Source organism: Orbicella faveolata, unplaced genomic scaffold (assembly GCF_042242905.1).
Source record: "Orbicella faveolata isolate gen_17 unplaced genomic scaffold, um_ofav_v1 contig_36, whole genome shotgun sequence".
Taxonomy (NCBI): Eukaryota; Metazoa; Cnidaria; class Anthozoa; order Scleractinia; family Merulinidae; genus Orbicella; species Orbicella faveolata.
In genome coordinates, this window is record NW_028301565.1 from 5,609,163 (window position 1) to 5,629,940 (window position 20,778).

General features: G+C 38.4%; 2 protein-coding genes across 3 annotated transcripts in view; one reads left to right on the forward strand and one right to left on the reverse strand.

Moving 5' to 3' along the window:
• LOC110050693 (FIGNL1-interacting regulator of recombination and mitosis-like) lies at positions 1–20,564 on the reverse strand. 2 transcript variants are annotated; one of them, XM_089274898.1, is made up of 33 exons: positions 20,383–20,564; positions 19,844–19,883; positions 18,689–18,777; positions 18,404–18,520; positions 17,790–17,936; positions 17,392–17,478; positions 16,870–16,945; positions 16,375–16,459; positions 15,686–15,728; positions 15,151–15,255; positions 14,156–14,245; positions 13,484–13,548; positions 13,151–13,229; positions 12,024–12,093; positions 11,569–11,643; positions 11,393–11,436; positions 10,993–11,044; positions 10,487–10,550; positions 10,039–10,120; positions 9,557–9,639; positions 9,270–9,321; positions 8,725–8,814; positions 8,303–8,401; positions 7,725–7,814; positions 6,992–7,132; positions 6,513–6,596; positions 5,803–5,916; positions 5,271–5,375; positions 4,764–4,841; positions 4,059–4,097; positions 3,649–3,801; positions 2,721–2,771; positions 1–2,175 (listed from the first exon to the last, which is right to left on the reverse strand). In XM_089274898.1, exons 1-33 carry the CDS (start codon positions 20,428–20,430, stop codon positions 2,017–2,019), a joined length of 2,796 nt encoding a protein of 931 aa, XP_089131024.1. In that variant the 5' UTR covers positions 20,431–20,564; the 3' UTR covers positions 1–2,016. The 2 variants fall into 2 exon arrangements, with proteins under 2 accessions (XP_089131024.1, XP_089131025.1); XM_089274899.1 differs by lacking the exons at positions 1–2,175; positions 2,721–2,771; positions 3,649–3,801; positions 4,059–4,097 and adding an exon at positions 4,107–4,398.
• Positions 20,544–20,778, forward strand: part of LOC110050726 (DNA (cytosine-5)-methyltransferase 1.S-like) — a 25,545-nt gene continuing 25,310 nt past the window's right edge. Inside the window, exon 1 of the mRNA XM_089274895.1 lies at positions 20,544–20,736. Within this exon, the coding sequence (XP_089131021.1) occupies positions 20,690–20,736 (47 nt within the window). The 5' untranslated portion in view covers positions 20,544–20,689. The remainder of the gene's footprint in view (positions 20,737–20,778) is intronic.

Sequence of the window (20,778 nt, forward strand, 5' to 3'; positions counted from 1 at the left end):
CAAGCAATAATAAAGGATTTATTGAGCAGTAGATGTCCAGATTAAAGTGCTAAAATACGCCATGCAAGCGAGATACGGTATACAGATATATGAACAAGAATCTATTAAATATTTTTAGACACTGTTTACATATCATAGTCAGATTTCAAAAAGTGCCGTTCATTATGCACTCTTAAAAAGAGAAATTAATAAGCTGACATCGATTACAAAGCTTTTACAGGTTTTGCATTTTTCTATGAATTCACATTTGGAAACATTTGTTCTATTGGGAAGATGTACAAAGTAAGGAGAGTAACTAACTGGATGGTTTGAATGATTTCTTAAGCGGTGAAAACCGTAACGCTGGCGGATTTTTTTAAGCTAGAGGGTGTCTCGCCCAGGGGTACAAACAGACATTTTTTTTTTTATAATATCCACGATAAAATATTTTGTCTGTTATTAACGTCGAGGAACAGTTATTTAAATTCAAAACAGGCCCTATCTTGTGCAGACTAGTAATAAAAGTATCATCATCATTGCAGGAGTCTCTAATGGAGGTAAATTTCGAGAAAGAGTTAAACTTAAAACAAGCCGACAAACCAGGAATGTACGTGCAGGAGTTCAGTTCATCACGTAATTCATGATAGCAGACTGACGTCACAGCAGGACCATGGGAACGAGATTCCAAGTTGTTTAGAAGAGGGGAGAAGGGAGGGGGCTGTTCAAGACTCTGCTGCGAGTGCCTTCCGGGTGCTTCATTGCATTGCGTCGGCAAAGAGCCAGAAAACAGCCAGCATAGAACACCGCTAGGGTTTTACACATTATGCTGACATTTTTCACTATTATGCTAATGCTCGATGCTCAAAGAGTATCACTATTATGCTCAAAAAGCGTCACTATTATCATGCACCATTGTGCTCACATAAAATATAAACGTGAGCGACTCAATGTAATTTTCCATTGCTCTACCTTGCTCTACTGTAGACTTACGTAAATAATTTTCTAGTGATGAAAAAACTCTTTCAGGTGCGGCAGAAGGGAATTGCATTAGCAAAACCTTCTTGCATGGTGAAGCACAAAGCTACAAGATCGTGACAGATTGCTGTTGGCCTACCCAAGGCTTAGAATCGACCAGTTTCTCTAATTGTTAATCCGGCATAGTTCTCGCTTCTTTTGCCTCACTACTGGGCTCAAAATAATGCCGGCATAATGTGTAAAACCCTTAACAGCGCACACGACCAAAACGCAACCGATCAGAGGAACCCCTAGCATGCACGAGGCAAAACAGAGAGGGCTAACGCTGAACAGTACGAAATACGTCCTGATTCAAAGGCCCTTAACAACGTAGAAGTAACATGTTCAGAAGATAAATTCTCTTAACTTGTTTCCACACATTTTACTTGGCAAGACCAAATTTTAAATCGACTTTTCCCCAGATGATCAGGACATAAATTCCCAAGACCTACCTACCTAATTTGCTTATAAAAGGTAGGGAGAAGTTAGATATTTACCACTTCTGGGGCTCCTATTATTACCTGTTTTCCAATGTGAAAGCAAAGAAGCCCTTTGGGTTGTGTAGGAAATCTTAAAGTCCACTCAGTTTCAAGAAGAGTAATATAACTCGCATTACTTTAATTTTCAATTTTCAATTTCAAATTTATGCTTGTACGGCGTTTCTGGATGTGCTGATGACTACAATGATTATACAAAAGAAAGCACCTCAACTGCGACCTTTGAGACCTTGAGGAGAAACAATTTTTGTTGACAATTTGTCGTCTAAAATAAAAGCAAAACACAACTGGGTTTTCTACACTATACACGTTAAAAATTCAAGACAGTATTTCAGCAAGTTACAAATACACCATACACTATTGCAAATGGACAACAAAAGTTCATACCAAAGCAGAGAGTGCAAGTGGGTCAACACTTATGTACAAGTATAATGAAAATACGCAGTAACGCCTTATTAAAGTGAAACATAATATACATTTGATTCCTGGTGTACAAATATACAGGGCCATTTTGTGCGCAGTTGTATCACCCAGTGCTTTTAGAGAGGAAATCTTGTAGTAATGTTTGTATTTCTTCCACTTGTTTCACGATCTTTGTCGAAGGTACGAACTGCTTTCTGAGATCAAGGATTGTTGTAAGAGGAATCCTCATATTTGTTATGGCTTCCGTGTAAAGTTCGTCTCCCTGAGAGAAAAATAAGTAACAAGACAAGTTAGTCACGTCAATCCCCTCCATCATAGGGAATTAAGCCTTTTGAGGCTGCCGAAGAAATTCCTAAGTGTGGAATCCCAGCAAAAGCTATCTGGATGTAATTTTCAGGGGGTGTTCGACTTTCGATTTTTCCCACCGGAAAATTCTATGTATTTGTCTCACTGGAATTTTGCAATCTTTCGATATAGAGTAGGATAGAGGGTTAGTGCAGTAAAAAAAAATCATGCTACAACTGCGACTCACACAGCTCTTGAAACAAATTGAACTGTATATCCTAAAAATTACGGCTTGTTTCCCTGGAAAACCTGACCAACCAAGCAAGGTTGTTGAAGAGACTTGATTTAACGGTATTAAGATTTGTAAACGTGGTTTGGAGGTAATTATAGAGCTAGTGAAACCAGATAATCTCTTCCAAATATCAGTTATCTGAGCCCAAAAAGATACTTGTAACGCAAATGTGAACCCGAAGGGACACTGAAATAGTTCGAAGTATCCCGGGGGAATATCTCAGCTCTTACCTGGTCTTCACATGACAAATCCCGATGTCGTTTTAAGCGCTTTGGTTCAGGCTGCAATAGAGAAAGTTCCATCAGTCGCCACATCAGGGAAACGACCAATCACAAGTTCAGGATCCGTTGACGCAAGTGCCTCGTCTTTTGAAAGTGTTTCTTGATCGTGAATTACTAAACAACGCAACACGATCTCATAGCCAAGCTCCTTTCTAGTTCACGCACACAACGCAAAACATGGCGCGCAATCGTAGTTCGTAAGGTGACGCGAGGTAGAAAGCAAACTTGCGGGGGAAACGAACAGAATACAATACAATACTGATTTAATGTGAATATACGCTTAAGTATGGTGGTGCACTACAATAGTTCACCAGCTAGTTTACAGGTATATCACAAGAAAAGAAATATTTAAATAAAATGAATATGGAGTGACAAAATTTGGCTAAAATAAGCTAAAATATTGATAATACGTACGAACTAATACGATTACATGGCTCGTACTCTTTTGAGCTATTAAAATTCCATGACTTTCCGCGACCTTTTCCACGACGTTTCTGAGTTGTTATGTAATTTTCCAAGACCTATGTTTAGCAGTTGTTTTCAAAGTATTGTCAAAACAATCTATTATTTAAGGTATTTTCTCACATTATGACGCATAGAATGCATGCTAGTAATTATTTTTTACTGGAATTAAAACCGGGTTTCTGACTCCTCTGTTATTATTTCAACTTTTGATCTTTTTACCTTTTTTCTCGGAAAGTATATTGCTTTTCGATGACTTTCCATGACCCACACTTCAATTTCATGACTTTCCAGGCCTGGAAAATCAGCGGAATTATAAAATCCCATGACTTTCCAGGTTTTCCAAGACCCGTACGAGCCCTGGATTACAAATTAAATAAATTAAATATCTTCATTTTTGGCCCAATTTCCTCACCTCTACGCTTTGGCCTGCACTTGCATCACCTGGCCGACCACTTGTGTCCATACGTGGAATCTCTTTCTTTTCTAAGTCGCTGGGATCTAAGCGCTTGCTTTTCCTTTCTACCTCTGCCTCCAACTGGTGTTTAAGGAACTCTTTATCCTGTTCCTAATTACCTTTGTTAAAGAAAATCACCAAAGGAAAGACATTTTTGATCGGAGTGGTTGTTTGAGAAATCCACCTCTGACTATATCAACCTCTCAACCTGTCACGTTGGGATGTTTCCCTCACTACCGTTGTTTGGGTTAAGTTGTCACGCAACGCTACATTCTGCGTGACGACTCCAATAACGACTGGGAGAGAGAGCACCTTCATGCCCATCTACAACATTTGCTTACTGCATTTATTCATTGGATTAAGGATACAGTCATATTTCCAGTGAACTCCGTGTGCTTAAAGGGAAGCTGAAAAATAACAAAGGCCAACTCCATGAGATCTCCTAGAGTCTATTCGTTGCCATCTGCTAGGTTTCACGTCAACACGCCACTGAGACTTTTTAAATAACATCTTTCTTCCTTAACCAGTGAAAGGACACCGCATTAATTGGTGAGAAAAAGACTCAAATCAACTTGCGCTAGCTAGATCACAGATGAATTAACCGCTGTTTTAGATCATCAGCTGAAGACGTTTCGAGCTTTATATTTCCCTAAGGATTTTCCCTATCAACTTGAGGAGTGTAGCAATGTACAGTGAATTTTGTCTTCCCTGAAAAGGAGAGAAGAACAATTGTTTTCAGGCCCTTTGACGTTAAATTATTTCAGCAAAAGAGGAAAGTTCTCTTCGCCCCATCCCTTACATTCGTCTGCGTACAACTATCTGTAAAGAGAAGAGGGTTGGCGAGGCAGGGGAAAGGCTTATCGCTGGGATGGAAGCAAACAAGGGTACTAGGGTACAACTAGGATATTTCTGTTACAAGATTATATTGGACTTTTGTCAGCACCATCCACACGGTAATAGATACGACATTTGAAAATGATTGAGATTGATGCTTTGGTTGTAAATACAACGAAACTACATTAGATTTTGGTGATCTTAACTTAGCCGGCAAAAAACGAAACAAGAAAACCAACCTGATTTAAAAAGTCCGATAGACTCGGAAGCAAGCTCTCAGGAACACAGTCCCCCATCACGTGAGTATACCGAGTGACCTAGTGACAAACACATGCCCATCAAATGAAGATCGTCACACAAAATTCACCAAACCCAAATTTCACCGAGTCTACAGCTATCATCAGAAAAGGTAGGTTAACCTCAAGGGTTTTACAAGCTGATATTTCTCTTTTTCTAAGTTGCTCAAAAGCAAACAGCAGCTCATTCAGTACTTAAACAAGGATTGCAGTTCCTCTGAAAATGCAGTCGTAAAGAGAAAGCGGTCAAAAAGTGACTTTTTAATAGGTCACAAACGAGAGCGCTGGGAAGAAAGGAGAGTTAGAAGTCGAGCCCCCTCCCCTTCCCCAAGCCCGCTAGCTCGTTCCTCTCGTTCGCAGGTGAATCTGCTCGCAGCTTGTGGATGCGAAATGGGACACTTTATAAGGGAAAGAGAAGTTTCATCCATAACAGTTCTTCCTTCAGCATACCTCCGCGAAAGCCTTGACGCTTTGAAATGCTCGCTGATGAACTAACCAGTGTCTGTCGCTGACCAGCGAGGAAAACATGGCCGAAATGTCACCAAGCACTGCAGGCTAAATATGGAAAAACATGATAATCAGACAAAAAATAAATTAGATATATTTAGAGTGGAAGCCGTATCAGCCCTAGCTGGTTTTCACGGGGATCCTCTATCCAGGACGAGTTGGAATTTGAAAATGCCTCGACTAACAGTAACAAATCACAATATGACACCAGCTTCTACCAACAGTAGATCGCAACAAACACAGTAATTATACTTTGATTTTGTGCAACTGTAAATTCTCTGGAAATTTTACCGAAAAATAATGTAAGTCAAAAATAATGTATGTTAAAACATGGAATTTCTGAAAGAGATTGCAGTCTTTCTTCAGTAAGAGTCTGTACAGTTTTAGAAACATTTTTAGCCTTTTATTATATATTTTAGGTCAGCGATATGATATTAACTCACTCGTTGACAGACATTTTGGGTCAACCTCTTACCTGAAGGTGTTCTGGGATATCCTTATTGCCGCATTTCCCAAGAAACTGTGCGGCCGCTTCGCGAAGTTCCAGACTGGGCCAGTTGTCAAGAAGACTTCTTACACCACTTATTATCTGAGTTCAAATCAGAAAGCTACAAATGTAAAAATACATTTTCACTTTCTTCTCTCTGCAGAGGCTGTTCGTATACGAGTGCATAATTATAGCAAGACTGGGCTGAGGGAAATCCCCATACGAACCTGAATTCTTTTCTCCATGTGCCTAGTTTGCCAGCTGATTAGCAAACAATGAAAAACATTATGCACCCGAAATACAATACTCCTTTTTACGGTAAAAGTGGCTATGTACAAAGTTACCTGGAAACTCGAAGAAACCCGCCTTAGAATATACGTTTTTTAAAAAGCAAAAACCACTAAAGGAGTGATAGTAAAAAAATGATTTTTTTTTTTTTTTCAAGATGAGTCATCTTTGATATAGCTCCTATAATATTTCTATTTTCCATTACAATATGATCGAACGTATGTAGGGAAATTTCCAGCAACGTTGTAGTTTCTGAAAGAATTTGCATCGCATCCACGTTGAATTTTACTGTAAAAAAATAAACCGTGAAAAGGGCTGTTGTTATCTTTTATCACAAATTAAATGGACTAGAGAGCTCTGCAAACACAATTATTGTCGACAACGGCGTACTTTATAAAAGTATGTTGTACCTTTGCGTAGTCTTCGGGTTGGATCTGAGGAAGCAGAGCAGACGATAAGTCCATTAACTCACACCAGGTCTTGATACCAAGTCGCTGAAAAAGAAAAAACAAGTCGCACCTCTAAATTCAAATATCGGCAACTTTTAATCAGGTACTCTCCACTCTTGTACCTTTACGGGCATTAAGTTTCAAGACATTTATATGTAGTCAGCAAACTAAAAAACTTGGTATACGAGTGCACTTTGCAACGAAAGAAGAAGCAGCTGACACATCTTGATCGTAAGTTGAAATTTCTGCAAACGTTCCAACAAACTTCTTCGAGGCTTGCTGCTACTTTGGAGACAAAGTTGTTTTTAGTCAATTAGGCTGACTGAGTAGACAAGCAGTGACGTATCAACGGTCACCGGTGAAAACATGTACCGAAAACTCAAAAGAGCTAACGCTATCTGTGATTTGGGTCCAACGCTGTTTTGTAAGAGTAAACTTACTTTTACATGCTCTTTCCCTTGGCTGCAGCGAGACCACAAGTTGTTGATGAGCCCCATCACGGCCGAGTGGTGAACAGGAGGGACATAACTTACTGCCTGAGGAAGGCTGTACACACGGCGGAGGCAACACAAGCAGCGGGACTTAGGAAGCAATCAAATACAATAGACACGATCAGTAGAGAAGACTACACAGTAACGACTTGATTTAAACTACAACGACGACCAAAATAAGGTAACGAGATGAGATCAGAAGATATGCGGAGCAAACTTGGATGGGAATAAGAATGAATAAGGCGAGGTTAGGTAGATTGCATGAATAAAGCAAACATTCTGTACTGAAAAATTCTGGAAAAAAAAATGACTTACTATTATTGATACTCACTCAGCGCTTTGTGTCGAATAAAACACTCCTCTAATGACCGGCCTGACCAGCATCATTTCTTATAACAGGAACCCCTACATGTATTCTAACCTCATCACAAATTCTAAGATCGAAGAAGCTGCTACAGGTAGATCGACTGATTGATGAAAGTTCTGAGAAACGTCAAGACAAACCGAAAAAATATGAAAGGTTTTTTTTTACTGATCTAAATGCTGCAGACTGAAATCGTGTGTGTTCTAGGGGATAGGCGGCAGACTGAGAGAAAGAGACGCCTCTCCCCCCCAGTCCTCATCTCAACTCACTCAATACACAAATCATTCACACTTGTGTTAAAACTACAGTGTTTCATACCTGGACGTCGTCGTCTTTAGGTGGTTTACTCGTCGTAGTCCCTGCCGAGTGACAAGCTTTAACGCACAGAGGAACAAGAGCACGGCTAGCCTAAAAGTCAAGGAAATGTCGTGAACAATTTTTCACAGTTATAACCTTCCAGTGGAATGTAACTTAATCTGCTAAAGCTAACTCCACTTCAGCTAGCCTTTGCTATGTCAATCTGTGGATAGACGAGGCTCTTGACATCAATTAGAATACTTTTGCTTTACTATTCCGATGTTTTGATTTCTCACCCAACCCCACTCGTATTCTGTCTTTGCTGTGCTCTCTCTCTCGCTCAATTTCTGTCCGGGGGAAATCCCACATGAAAAGGTCTGCGCTGTTCGTCGGAAAATTGGAATAAAACCCCTAAAAGACACAAATCTGACCGTGGCTTTATTTGACTCTTAATAAAAGATACCACTTTCAAAACGGCCAGGCAGCGTCTTTTAACATTATTTCTTCCAGTGCATAAGACCAAAATCTGCGATGCAGGAGCTCTCCAAATGGGAGTCTCCCCTGGGCATTTCTGTTGTTGTTGTTGTTTTTTTTTTTACCTTTTTCTTGACGCTCTCAGGCATGTCTTGTAAAGGAAAAACGCACCATGCGGAGACGTTTTCTTCCTTTGATGGTGGAAAAGAGGTAACAAGAGTTTCCTAGAAAATTGAAATGTTTTTTAAGCATAACGGAAATGCGACGAATACAAAACTTAAATATCCTGCTCATGACAGAAAGGAAAGTGAGAAACTGTTTAAGAACTAACCATCAACCAACCGCGAAAATTAAATGTAATTTGTATCACATCCACGTCTAGTCTACAAATGTATATCTAATGTGAATTCAGAGAAACAGTTGAGCAAACTGCAGTTCACTAAAATTACCAAATTACGTTTATTTATAGCACTATAGCTAGGCATAAGTACGTATTCAGCATCATGTGGTGCGATTTACGAACGCTTTATTATTACACTGTACATACTTGATGTTCAACAGCCATAAGACGAGCCAGACGCTGAATGAGCATTGACAAGTGGAGATAAGCAGCTTCCGCTGTAGGTAACTTTAACAGCTGTAAAATAAACCTGGCGTTAATGTTGAAAGACGTTTGTCCGATGAAGTGTTCATGGTGAGGTTTAAAAGAGTGAGGTATAAAAGGCAAGAGTGTCTCACTGCTTTCCCTGTTGACAATCATCTTCCCTATTGAGCTGAACTACTGGAGGTCTGAGGTTTTAGCATGACGACACGTTAACGTTGCTTCATGAAGGGAATGATTTCACACAATTCAAGGCACAGACTTACTTTGCAAATTTCAGCTGAGCTAAAATCAGGTGATGGGTGTGTCAAATTAAAACAGATGCACGTGAAACAATACTCTTAGATTGGACAAGTAATGTGAATTTGACTAAGACTAGGAATTGGGTGAGCCTTTTACCCTTGACCACATGCAACAGGGAACTCCTCGTGCTTGTTTTCCTTTCAATTTTTTTAATGGCATGATGTTAATCCAGACATTTTAAGCCTTACCAGTTGAGTAAGAACTGACACGTGTCCAGCACACAGTTCAGCAGAGCCCCACCTGGTGATCGAGACAGCAGAGTTCTAATTATGTTAAATGCGCCTCCTGAGATCACATATATGACTATAATTGTGACTACAGTGACTTACGTCTTCAAATAGTCAAATGATCAGTGACTGAATGCCTGAGCGTTACCCTTGCGCAGAGTAAGACAAGAAGCAATATTCACGCAGTGTGTTATAGAAAGTAGCCCCAGCAGGATTGATATAACACACTAAACACATCCACTTATTACCTGGCCATGAAGCACCAAACATCACTAGCAAGCAATGCACACAGTAGATCATCTTGAAGGACATGCTCCAGTAGACACCTTTCCTGAAAGAAGAGCAAATTTACAGACGATATCCACACAACAGCAGCTACATGTAGTAGGCTCATTCAACCAGCAGGAGGGCAGCTGGTTTTCACAAGCGGGCAAAACTTTTTCCAACTGAACATCTTTTCAAGAAAAACAAAAACTTTCCTATAGACAGTCAAACCAGGTGGGCAAAATCATCCTCACAGCCAGTCAATTTGCCAGGGGTCTGGCCCTTAATGAAACCCATCAAACCTGGGTGTAACATCAGTGAAAGTCTTATTACCTCCAACTGAGACAAAAACTACATGTCTTACCCCTTGACACACACACAAATTCCCAACCTCACCGCCCACCACCCCCCCTGCCCCTCCAACTTCTTCCTTCATCTAATCACAGTCCTAATCAATGGTACTCACCACAACAGGGAAACATGTTGCTGGTGTAGAGGCTACAAGTGAACACATTCTGGTACAGACATGCTCATAGAAAGTTACTTCCCTGTCAGCAAAGAAAACGTAAAGGATGTTGCTTTATCCTATTCAAATTTACTCATGTGCAGGTTACTATTCGTAAACACAGGTTTCTCCAATTCATTAATAATTCGTCAAGTTTAAGCAAAGGAAACCTTAATCATGGCAGAGTTTGCATATTTGATCTTAGTACAGACTTTTATACTTATTTTTCTTTGTTTTCTCCATAGTTTTAGTTTCCATTGAGCAGACATATCAAACACTCAAGACAGTGTTTCACCACATTTCCAACACTTTCTTCTTGTGCAGTGTTTGGATTCTCTTGTTTGGAAAACAGCCACAAGGGTATCATTAAACCAACATTTGACTTTTGATAAGGAAAACATTACCACACCTCAGAGGTTTTCCTTTGCTCATGACTCCATCAACAAATACAGGCAGACAAATTTCTAGAACACCTACAAGCAAAAAACATCAACAGTGTAAGTTTCAATCAGTAATTTGTTCTTATATATGTACTTGGAAGTTACATGACTGTCCTACGCAAACTGGTCCTGAAATGCTGGAATACAGAACAAGCAAGAATGCCCTAATCAGAGGTTAGTTTAGGGTTAGGAGTACTTAGTGGGTAGCTCTTTCTGAGGTGTTCTAGACAGCTGTATGGTGTTCTGCCATTCTAGGTTTCAGCATAATATAGCTAACAATAAATTGACCATAAAAGGCTACTGTGTGAATGATGGCACAACACCTTAATAACACAGCTGTGCCATGATACTGAGTGATAGGTAAATGCTTTCTTACACATGTACTTCAGATTGCATTAAGTGCCCTGCTGTACTTGGGTGGATGATGTCAACTTCCTCATGTAGAAACATAACTGTAATAAATACTGAAACTTACAAAGTTTAAAGGACTGAAATACAGCTTCCATGACAGAATGACGACATTCCTCCTAAAAGCAAAAAGCCAAGATCATTCTTTAATATTACCATGAATACGGTAACAACTTGCACAACAAATTTCCTAGCTCTTGTATGGCTATGATGTAGACAAAAATATATTTTAGGTCAAAATTAACAAATTCAAACTAGACTGATTTGTATTTTGAAATGTTCCCAATTTATTACCAAATCCTAAACTATAGTTTGAAATCATTTAAATCTAAGAGTAATTTCTGCTATGTACAACAGCTGATGCTATGCAATTGATGTTTATGACTCCTGCATTATTGCATCATATAAAAAGTTCTTTTTGTTTGTGGTAAATCTTTCAAACATATATGAATGTAAGCATACTTTACCTCAAGATAATTAGTAGGCATCACCCAATATGTAAACACATCATCTATGAGAAAAAATAGAGGGAGGCTCATTAGAGAGTGTGGAACCAAGCAAAGAAACTATATGCAAATCACAGCAAAAACATTCAAAAGGCTTTATAACATCACAGTCACTATTAGTTACATGTATACCATACCTGGTGCCTCTGGTAAAATACCAAGAATTGAAACTAACAAACAGCATTGTGCAAAATGATGCTTCTTATCCACTTCTAAAATAAAAACCAGGAATAAACTTAATCTACAATGTAACTTATCAAATATGTTGTCACAGAATGAGAGTTAAGAACAAATCTCCAGTGAGAACCTAGGGTTTATGTTGAATGCTTATGCTGAGGTATAAATTTGGCTTTAGTTTGAAGTTCTTCAAGCTAGAGTAATTTCCATTCTCCTTTGTCAAATGGTAAATTTTGTTGGCAAAGCTACATGTATTGTGCTGCATATAGGAGTTCCCCTGCATTTGGAAATAAGCTTAAAAGCTGCTTTTTTTCCTTGCTGATTGCCTGTGTCTATTCTTATTATTTTAATAAGGGATCAATTTGAATTAAATGTGCACAGTATATATGAGTATATTAATTTAAGTCAAATTTACCCAATGCTTTTCTAGATATTAAATTGGCAAAATTCTTGTTCTTCACAAGCACAGACAGCAGTGGATCCACCTAATGAGAAGAGACAAAGCAAGAGAAGAAAAGAGAAGAAACAAAGCAAAGAATCATAGGGAAGTTAATTACATTGGACTTCGAACATTTAGGGAATCCTGACAGTTCCTAGTGATGTCACATAAAACAGCTGCAAGGTAGTTAACAATGTAACTGTAGCCTGTTGAGAAATATAGAGGGGCCTGGGAATTACCTAAACTATTATCTGTACAAAAAATGTCCTCACTCTTTCTTAGAACTAAAAATATCAAACTAAGATGAAAAAGCCTTCTTTCTTTCTCAAAGGTGAATAACTTTAAATTCTAAGGTCTCACTATTGCGAAGAACAAACAAGAACCATTTGGCATAGTAGCTATGCAATGCATGTAAAGAATATAACTGTACCCATTAAATAATACCTTCTGTATGATGCTATTCAGTAATGCTCTAGAAAACATTGTGACTGGTTGATATACATCCAACCAACCACGTTAAAATATTTCTTCCCTTACAGCACTTTGATTATCTTATCTTTACCAGGGCTGTCAATAAGGGCTCTAACCTGTAACACCTGTTACGCTGGGTACGTTTGATGGGCCCTTGATATTGCAGTTGAACTTACCTTTAAATGAATGATTCACCCATAAGGTATGTAAATGCTACTGCATTGAGTTGAACAGCGGTATTGCGCACCAGGCGCCAGTTTTCCCTCAATGTAGAGTCACGTGACAAAAAAGCACATGAGTTTTGCTGTTCCGAAAAAGGTCGAACCTCGGCAGTTTGTAAATGTACTATTTTTGCCTCGGTTCTTTTGTCAAAGATTGTGATAATTCTGAACTACACACCGGAAGTCTTAAGGCAAAGAAGGTATGGAAGACTTGTGTATCAGATGTAGCGAAATTAAAGATATGGCAGTTCGTTTACAAGCCGTGAGTATGATCTCTTGGAACTTACCGACAGTCACAAGGTAACAATTAAGTTTGTTAAGGAATCAAAACTTAATGGCAGCCCTGCTTACCTTATCACAATACCTATCAGTAAGATACATGTATATAGAAAATCATGTTAATTCACTTACCACAACTAGCAATGCAGACTTAACACCTTGAACAGCAGAAGAGGCAATCTTAGGTGCACTCAAGCTTGGGGGCAATTGGCTTAAAGACAAATAAAGGTGTAAAATATTTATTGGTACATGTCCTGTAGCCAGTGAAAATACATGTAGTAACAAAAACAAATATGAAAATAAAGAGCACACTTCATCAAGCATGAAAACTACTCAGCAGATACACATTGAGGGCAAGAGAGAGTGATCTAATTTTGTAAAATAGTAATTTGTGTATAGTCGATTATGCATGAGGATATTGTAAAGAAAACGTAGGTGAACTAACAACAAAAGACAATCATTTACCTTTGTATTGTGAGTAAAAAGTGAAACACAGTTTCTAAGCACTTGTCATAATAACCATCATATTCCTGTAAAAATAATAGAAGATACAGAGTAAATGGGAAGAGGTTCAAGTAGTATAAAACTAATCTGCTCTGTACTGTGCTTTTCAACCCCAACACATGTGAATTGAACCAAAAGGAGGCAGGATAAGTGGAGAAATTTTAGTGGGAGTAAAATATCATCCAAACAGCAAACAGAGGTATCACTTGGGTTTACAGGAAATAGTGAGAATAATTTGAGGGTTGCTGCAAAGGTCTGAAGTAGGCAGCTTTATTGATGAGCTAAGCAGAATACTACATGTACCCCAGCAGAGTAGCTGACCAAAGATCATCAAGTAGATGGTTATTTCCCGCTGTAGCTAATATTATTAGTAATACTCTTGACAACCCTGTTAATTACCAGCTGAATGGAAGCAAGATCAACTTCTAACATATATATATAATCAGTGCACCAAGCTTAAAGCAAAATAATAACTAAATGGGGGTCCCAACCAGAAAACAAATTAAAAGAAACAAAAAACCAAAAAAGGATGTTTACAAAGTGTTGGGGGTGGGGGATGCAATTGCTACAGTAAACATGTACACTGTAAGGGAGATTTTAAACTTATGTATTTGAAGCACGTAAACTTCATACCTTAACAAGATGAGCAAGGTGACCAACCAGAAAGCGTATAACTTTGAGAATCTTCCCAAGAGCTACTTCATCACCAGTGGAACCAGAAACCTGACAACGATTACATCAATCACAGGTTAATGCCCAAGTCACTAGTAGAGGGAAGGTGCCTACAAAGCCTGGGGGCTGCAACCACAGTCACATCCCCAATGCACTAGAACACCCGACTGGCCTGCCCAACCCGCAACCAAGCCACGAGCCCCCCCCCCCCCCCCCCCCCCGCACACCAGGCCCCCTACAGGCACCCATCACACTCAAGCCAGATGGCTTAGTGGGAAAAAAAAATGCTGCAAAGAGAGGGGGGGATGGGGAGAAAACACCGAGAACTGCTAAACTATAATTCAATCCACAATGCCACACTAACAGAGCAACGAACACACTGCAAGCACATGGGATGACAACACACGTACTAACCAAGAATACCGTTGGACAATGTCAGCCCCAGGGCTCTCACGACCATATGACTGCTGCAAACGCTACAGAATGCACCAAATGCTTAACAAACGCTAACAGATGGCCAAGACACTATCAAACGCCTACAAAAAACGCTACTGACCAGACTAGCTCCTAGTCGTTAACTATGTTAAATTTCATTTAACTATATTTAATTCGCTTGCACTTCATTACTATAGAGTCATTAGGAATGAAATGTCCAACTGCAGTAGCACTGTAAAAATAAACTTCTTTTTGCACGCATTACATGCCTATGGGTGCCAGGTAATAATGTGTGGTTCAAAAAGAAACAAACCCCAAAGAGGTAGGTTATGAAAACTTCAAGGGAGAGGGTGTCTCAAAGGCCAAAACTTTTAAAGGAAAGCCTGAACCAAAACTAGAATTTCCAGCAAGATTGGGTTGTTGGGTTTGAAACCAAAGAGCCATCCTTAGGAGGGATATTGATGTTTTCTGGAACAACACCATTATGGTGGTCATTTTTTCTGCACTGCTGTCTCACCAACCTTCTGAGCATCAGAGCTTTCCTCCCCTTTGTATGGGGCAAGTTGGATACATTGCATTAGCTTGGACTCAATTGAAGCACACAGATGGCAAATCAACCTCTCCACCTGTAAAATGATTGCAAAATTTGATGCTGCAAGTGCAAACATGTAACTTTCAGAGGAGGAATGACTTCAAGAACTCAGAACTATATCAAGTCAGGCCAGCATCATAAGACATGGATTTTCACTTTGTTTCACTTGCCTGACATGTTATCTCAGAATATATGAGCATGTACTTTTTGCACTTCTTGTAATAATCATTACTGATTGAGTGATCTCAAAGACATATTTTAATTGTGCTTGAGACAAGTGATAAGAGGGATAAAAGAGAACCCAATAACTGACTATTTGAACTGTGTAAATTGTTATTTCAAGTCAGTGATACCACCAGAAGGAGGTTTTTCACTGAAATACACTGTATCACATGGTGCCTGGTTTAATCCAAAGTAAAGAAGTAACTTCTAAATTTAATACAATAAAAACACCACAGGCCTACCTCCAAATAATTCTTGATGTAATCTTTGTGCTTGGTCACTAGTCTATTAAACAAAAAATTAAAGTATACATAATTGTATGAATACGAGTGCAATATTATTAAGGATCTACACTACGAGTGATGTTTGAAAACTCTCTTAAAAAATACATGAGCCTTTAATAATATTGTTCAAGCTTTCATACAACTATTCATTTACAGTTATGACTGCGAAAATTGCGAACCTGGCGCCTTAATTTCCACTGCAGTGCAAATTAAGAATTAATGATAAATTGGCCTGCTGTCAGCCAATCACAATGAAGTAATTTTCTCAGTCATATGATAAATGTAATAACACTATGACTTGGTGTTTCACAAACTGTGGTGTATTATGTTAAGTAAGGTGGAAAGGATTGACTCAGTTATATAAATTCTAAATTAAATATTGTTCACTAAAGGGTTTCAAATGAAAACACTAATGGCAGTTTGTCTTAAACAAACAGACTATTTTTTATAAAAAGTACTGTTGTAGTATTGATACCGGTAATAATGAACTGCAACCATTATTAAGAATAAATTTATTACTGAAACAAATGAAATCACAATTCCTGTTAATACAAACAAACACTAAACAAGAAGCCACCAAGTCTCAGATTTCCAGCATCCTAGTTTAACAGTTAAACAGTCTAAGAAACATTCATCTGATCACTTACCTCTTTAGCACCTTCCATGTGTTTACCAGTATACTTGTGTCTAAATCACCAATGAGAATACACACTTCCAGGAACTGGTGACAAACTTTAAAATGAAAAGAGAGGCACCATATGCTTAAATTAACACTTGTAATAATGAAGGCATTAGATGCTAAAAGGGTATATGGTACAAAATTAGAACCTTTATGATCATTAACAGAGTTAATGTCAATTGCTGAAACTCTGCAGCTTCTCTTCGGACAATGTTAACAATTTAAACAACGTGGACAAGCATGAAATTAAAATTGTTTTAAAAATATTATAATATTATTATGGAATGGCGATGTTCATATACTGGCACATTTGTAACTTTCTACAAACATCAAATTGAGCTAAATTTCAGTTTGGTTCTGGGAATGCTAAATGTCTAATACTTTTATTTAATATCATTCTTAAAAAATCACAGCTCATTTTACCTCAAGAATATTAAATCTCAAGTTTTATGCTGCCACTCACCATCTGTGATGTCGTTGACATCCTGATCAGATGTATCATAACTGAATTGGACCTTGTCAAGCAATTCCATCAGTGCCTCATAAAAATACAACAAGTTGACATCAGATTTAATTATGTTACAGCAGAAGTACATTGTACATGTAATGAGATATTTAGGTTGTGTATGTAAGGTCAATCAGTGTCCATATGTTGCGATGATCACTGAGTGCTTCTCTCCACCCAGGTGATTACACTGTCAGCAAACTGTTAGAGCAACTTCAAATCATGGATTAACCTGATGGAGTTGCAATACACCTTGAAATTTCACGATGTGGAACATTCAGTTAAGAACAAGGGATAATGAACTTTCAATTGCAAGTATACATTGAGTGAGTTGACTTTGATCTCCTGAGAAACCTCAAATAAAAGTTTCTTGTGTAAAAGTCTTGCCTTGCATAATAATATTATTCTAGATAAGAATCTTGGCAGTTCAGTTGGTTCAGATGTCTGTGCCAACTTACTGTCAATACAAACTCTGCTTACCTTTTGTAACTGGTATGTCCTCTTGAACAACATGGCCAGGTCCTGAGACACAAGATGGAAGAAGTCACCATACACCTGCTCGCTGTCCTGCAAAGATAAAAAATACCACAATTTAAAATGGCGTAAAACTGTAGAAGAACCGAAAAGAAACACAGAAAAGCCAAAAAGAGGCATGGGTGGACAAAACTGGATAAGATTAAAATGGATTGCATTCTGGTAAACTTGAAAAACATTGGCCTGACCTACAGAATTATCTCAAATACCATGACCTAGCTCCTTTGGGTACCTGCCTGATAAACGATTAAGAATTGCACAATATAGACACACTCTACTCTTAATTACTGAACACCATAATATTATTTTGTAACTCTAGCATTTCAATGCCAATTTAGATGTACCTTGCAGTGTTTGAAGGCTTCCTTGACAGTCTGAATAACGGCAGATGGCAAAGAGTGCATATGACTAATAGAAAGTTCATCTGTGAGCGACAGTTGAGTCATGTGCCCCACACACCTCTCTAGACACTCCATAAACGACATGACTCCCTGTAGCATGCAAAATCAAATCATATCATTGAAATCAAATAAAATTAATACAAATGCATTAATAATATTATATAATGCATACATACATGTATATGAAAACAATTTAAGCACATTTTTCCCGCCCAGAAAAAAGGCAAGACTACAACAGGATATACATCATGTGAAACCATGACCTTGCAAATGACCAGTGTGTTATTCTACCAGCTAAATCAGCTAGGAAGCTTTATGTATGAAGCCTTGATATACCAGAAGCAGTTCAGTTGTGGATAACGATGTCATACATGTATATGGAGTATGATGTGTTTAATATGCCGGTAATTAATACGTCCAATACTGCTGCTGTTATAAATGAGTAAACAGGGGAAATAATCTTGAACAAGTGAACATCAGCATATGTATTGTATACTTACAGTTCCTTTTTTAAGTAAACTTTTATTTTTACCATTGCATACAATGTATGTACAAACCTGCAGAAGTGACTGGATGGTTGACAAACTATCATGGTGTCTCTCTTTGTTACTAGTACACAGTGACTTTATAATCTCTCCGATACTGGAAGTGGCTTCTGATACAGCATCATATACCTGAAGAGTGATGTAACAGTTATGTAATCAAGGTACATGTACTTGCATTTAGATCATGTCCAGTTAAATCACTGGAATGGCCAGCGAATGACATTTATTTACTGATAGCACTTGGAAATAAATAACAGCGCAGCAAAATTTTATATACAGTTTCTATAGACATAGCACCTTTGGTAGTATTCTTGAGAAAAGTTTTGCTTCCACTTCAACTAGGGACAAACTTGGAAGAACTTGAGTTGTTAGGCTTGTTAAATACCCTAAAGATACAAAAAGCATTTTCAGTTTCTAGGTCTGTCTTGTTAACCACGATGAAAAATCAAGAAATCTTTAACTAGTTGACAATAGTTAATTAACCAGTGGGAGATTTATGTATTAAATTAGTTGACGCTATTACTTCAGTTATTGTTTTAGTGATTGAAAAAGGAGACATACATGTAATCGCTACCCACCCTCCACTCTCCATTCTGGTTTATTGTAAAGTATGATCCTCTGTCATTCAGACTGTTCAATAAACTCTTGAGTCCAAACTTTTTTAGCCCCTTTTATTACATATACATGGGTTGATTTATACAAGACAGATTAACCAAGCTTATTTACAAATACAGTAGTAGCCACAATGAAATCATTTTTGAAGCTTATATAAAAGACTGAAATATCAAATTTTGGATGATGGATGTTTTGATGGAGATAGTTTTACTATTTTTTGTTTTCTTCACTTATGTGACAAGAGCAGAATGAGTCGGTTGCTTTACTGATAAGTTAACTTCCCCACAGTGAAGTCAACTTGCCACCACAAAAATTGTTTTTACAACAAGGAGCACTCATGTTTCCCGTTACCTTTGATACAACAGAGTTTTACAAGAGTGTTCCAACTTATTTATCGCCATCCCTTATAAAATTTAGTATAGGTTTATGTTGTATTCCACTGTGGACAGGCTAAACTGTGAGAGTTAACTTGTAAGCAAAGGGACCTGTCAATACAAGAAACAGTGCTACAACAACTTGGCATTAAATTCAGAGTATGCATCACAGGTGTATGAAGCATGCACACAAACAAGTGAGCTCTCTGTATGCATTGCAGGCCTATGATCAGGGCTGGAAATGATGGCCAGTCATTGCACAGTGTTTGGCCTGATTGAGGATTAGACCAGTCAAACTTTTGTCACGCCAGTCATGTCAACTGGTAATATTTGGCAACCGGCAACCATGTGGTTGTTATTTCCAACCCTGGCAACACAGTGACAACGCATGTGCAACAGAATCAGAAACATGTCTAGCTGGTATTAGAGCCTTCCCATTGACACTGACTTCATAAAACAGTACCTAGCTTTTCATTTCTATCCGTGGTCTCACTAAATGATTTCTGAGCAAATGACCTGTTAAGGAAAAGTTTATTCAAAACTAGTCGTGAGAATTCACTGTTGTATCAAAAGTCTTGACTCTACAAAAGTAGCATTAGTCCGCTAGTCCACTGCCTGCCTGAGTGTTTTGATATAGAAAGAAAAATACATGTTGGGCATAACATAAGCTTATGTACCACAAGCTCCAAGTTATCATCTTGCAGTAAGTTTAAACTTACAAGTATGAGCTTAATTTAGGGAGCAACAATGGTAACCTTAGAGCGCTGCTGATGGCAAAGAGCTCAGAAGGCAGAAGCAAAGTCTAACCTTACATCCGAACATCCGAAACAGTAAATAATAAACGATTTTACTTTTCAACTGCAGCAAACTAGAAAATGCATATCAGGGAACCGATCGGTCGATGCGTGAACGCTGGTGAACGGTTCTCCTCCGATCATGTAAGCTTGCTTCAGGCGCCTTACAATGACTCCATTATACTACTCATCATCAAACAAAGGATACAATAAGAGATGCTAGTAGACTGGAATCTGACTGGCTCTGTGAACCCATTCCAGAAAGATCTCAGTTTATGTGAATCCGTGAATTTTTGGATTCATTTTGACTTCATAAACCATACCTCATAACACACCGCGTTTGTTTAGCAGACTGGTACCGAGTTAGCGCGAAACGCCTGCGCAAGTGATTTTTGGCGGGAAATCAACATCAGTGCCGAAGACAACATTCCACGAGATCGTGTCGAGTAGATCGTTTTCAGTTCAAGGGAGAAAATTGTCGCTGTTTTCTCCGATTTCGTCCATCTACAAAGAAAATGGTGCATTTGACTGACGTTGAATTTCCACCGGATATCTCTGAGAGGTGAGATTTGGTCATCTAAGTGAGATCGGCAGAATATTTCCT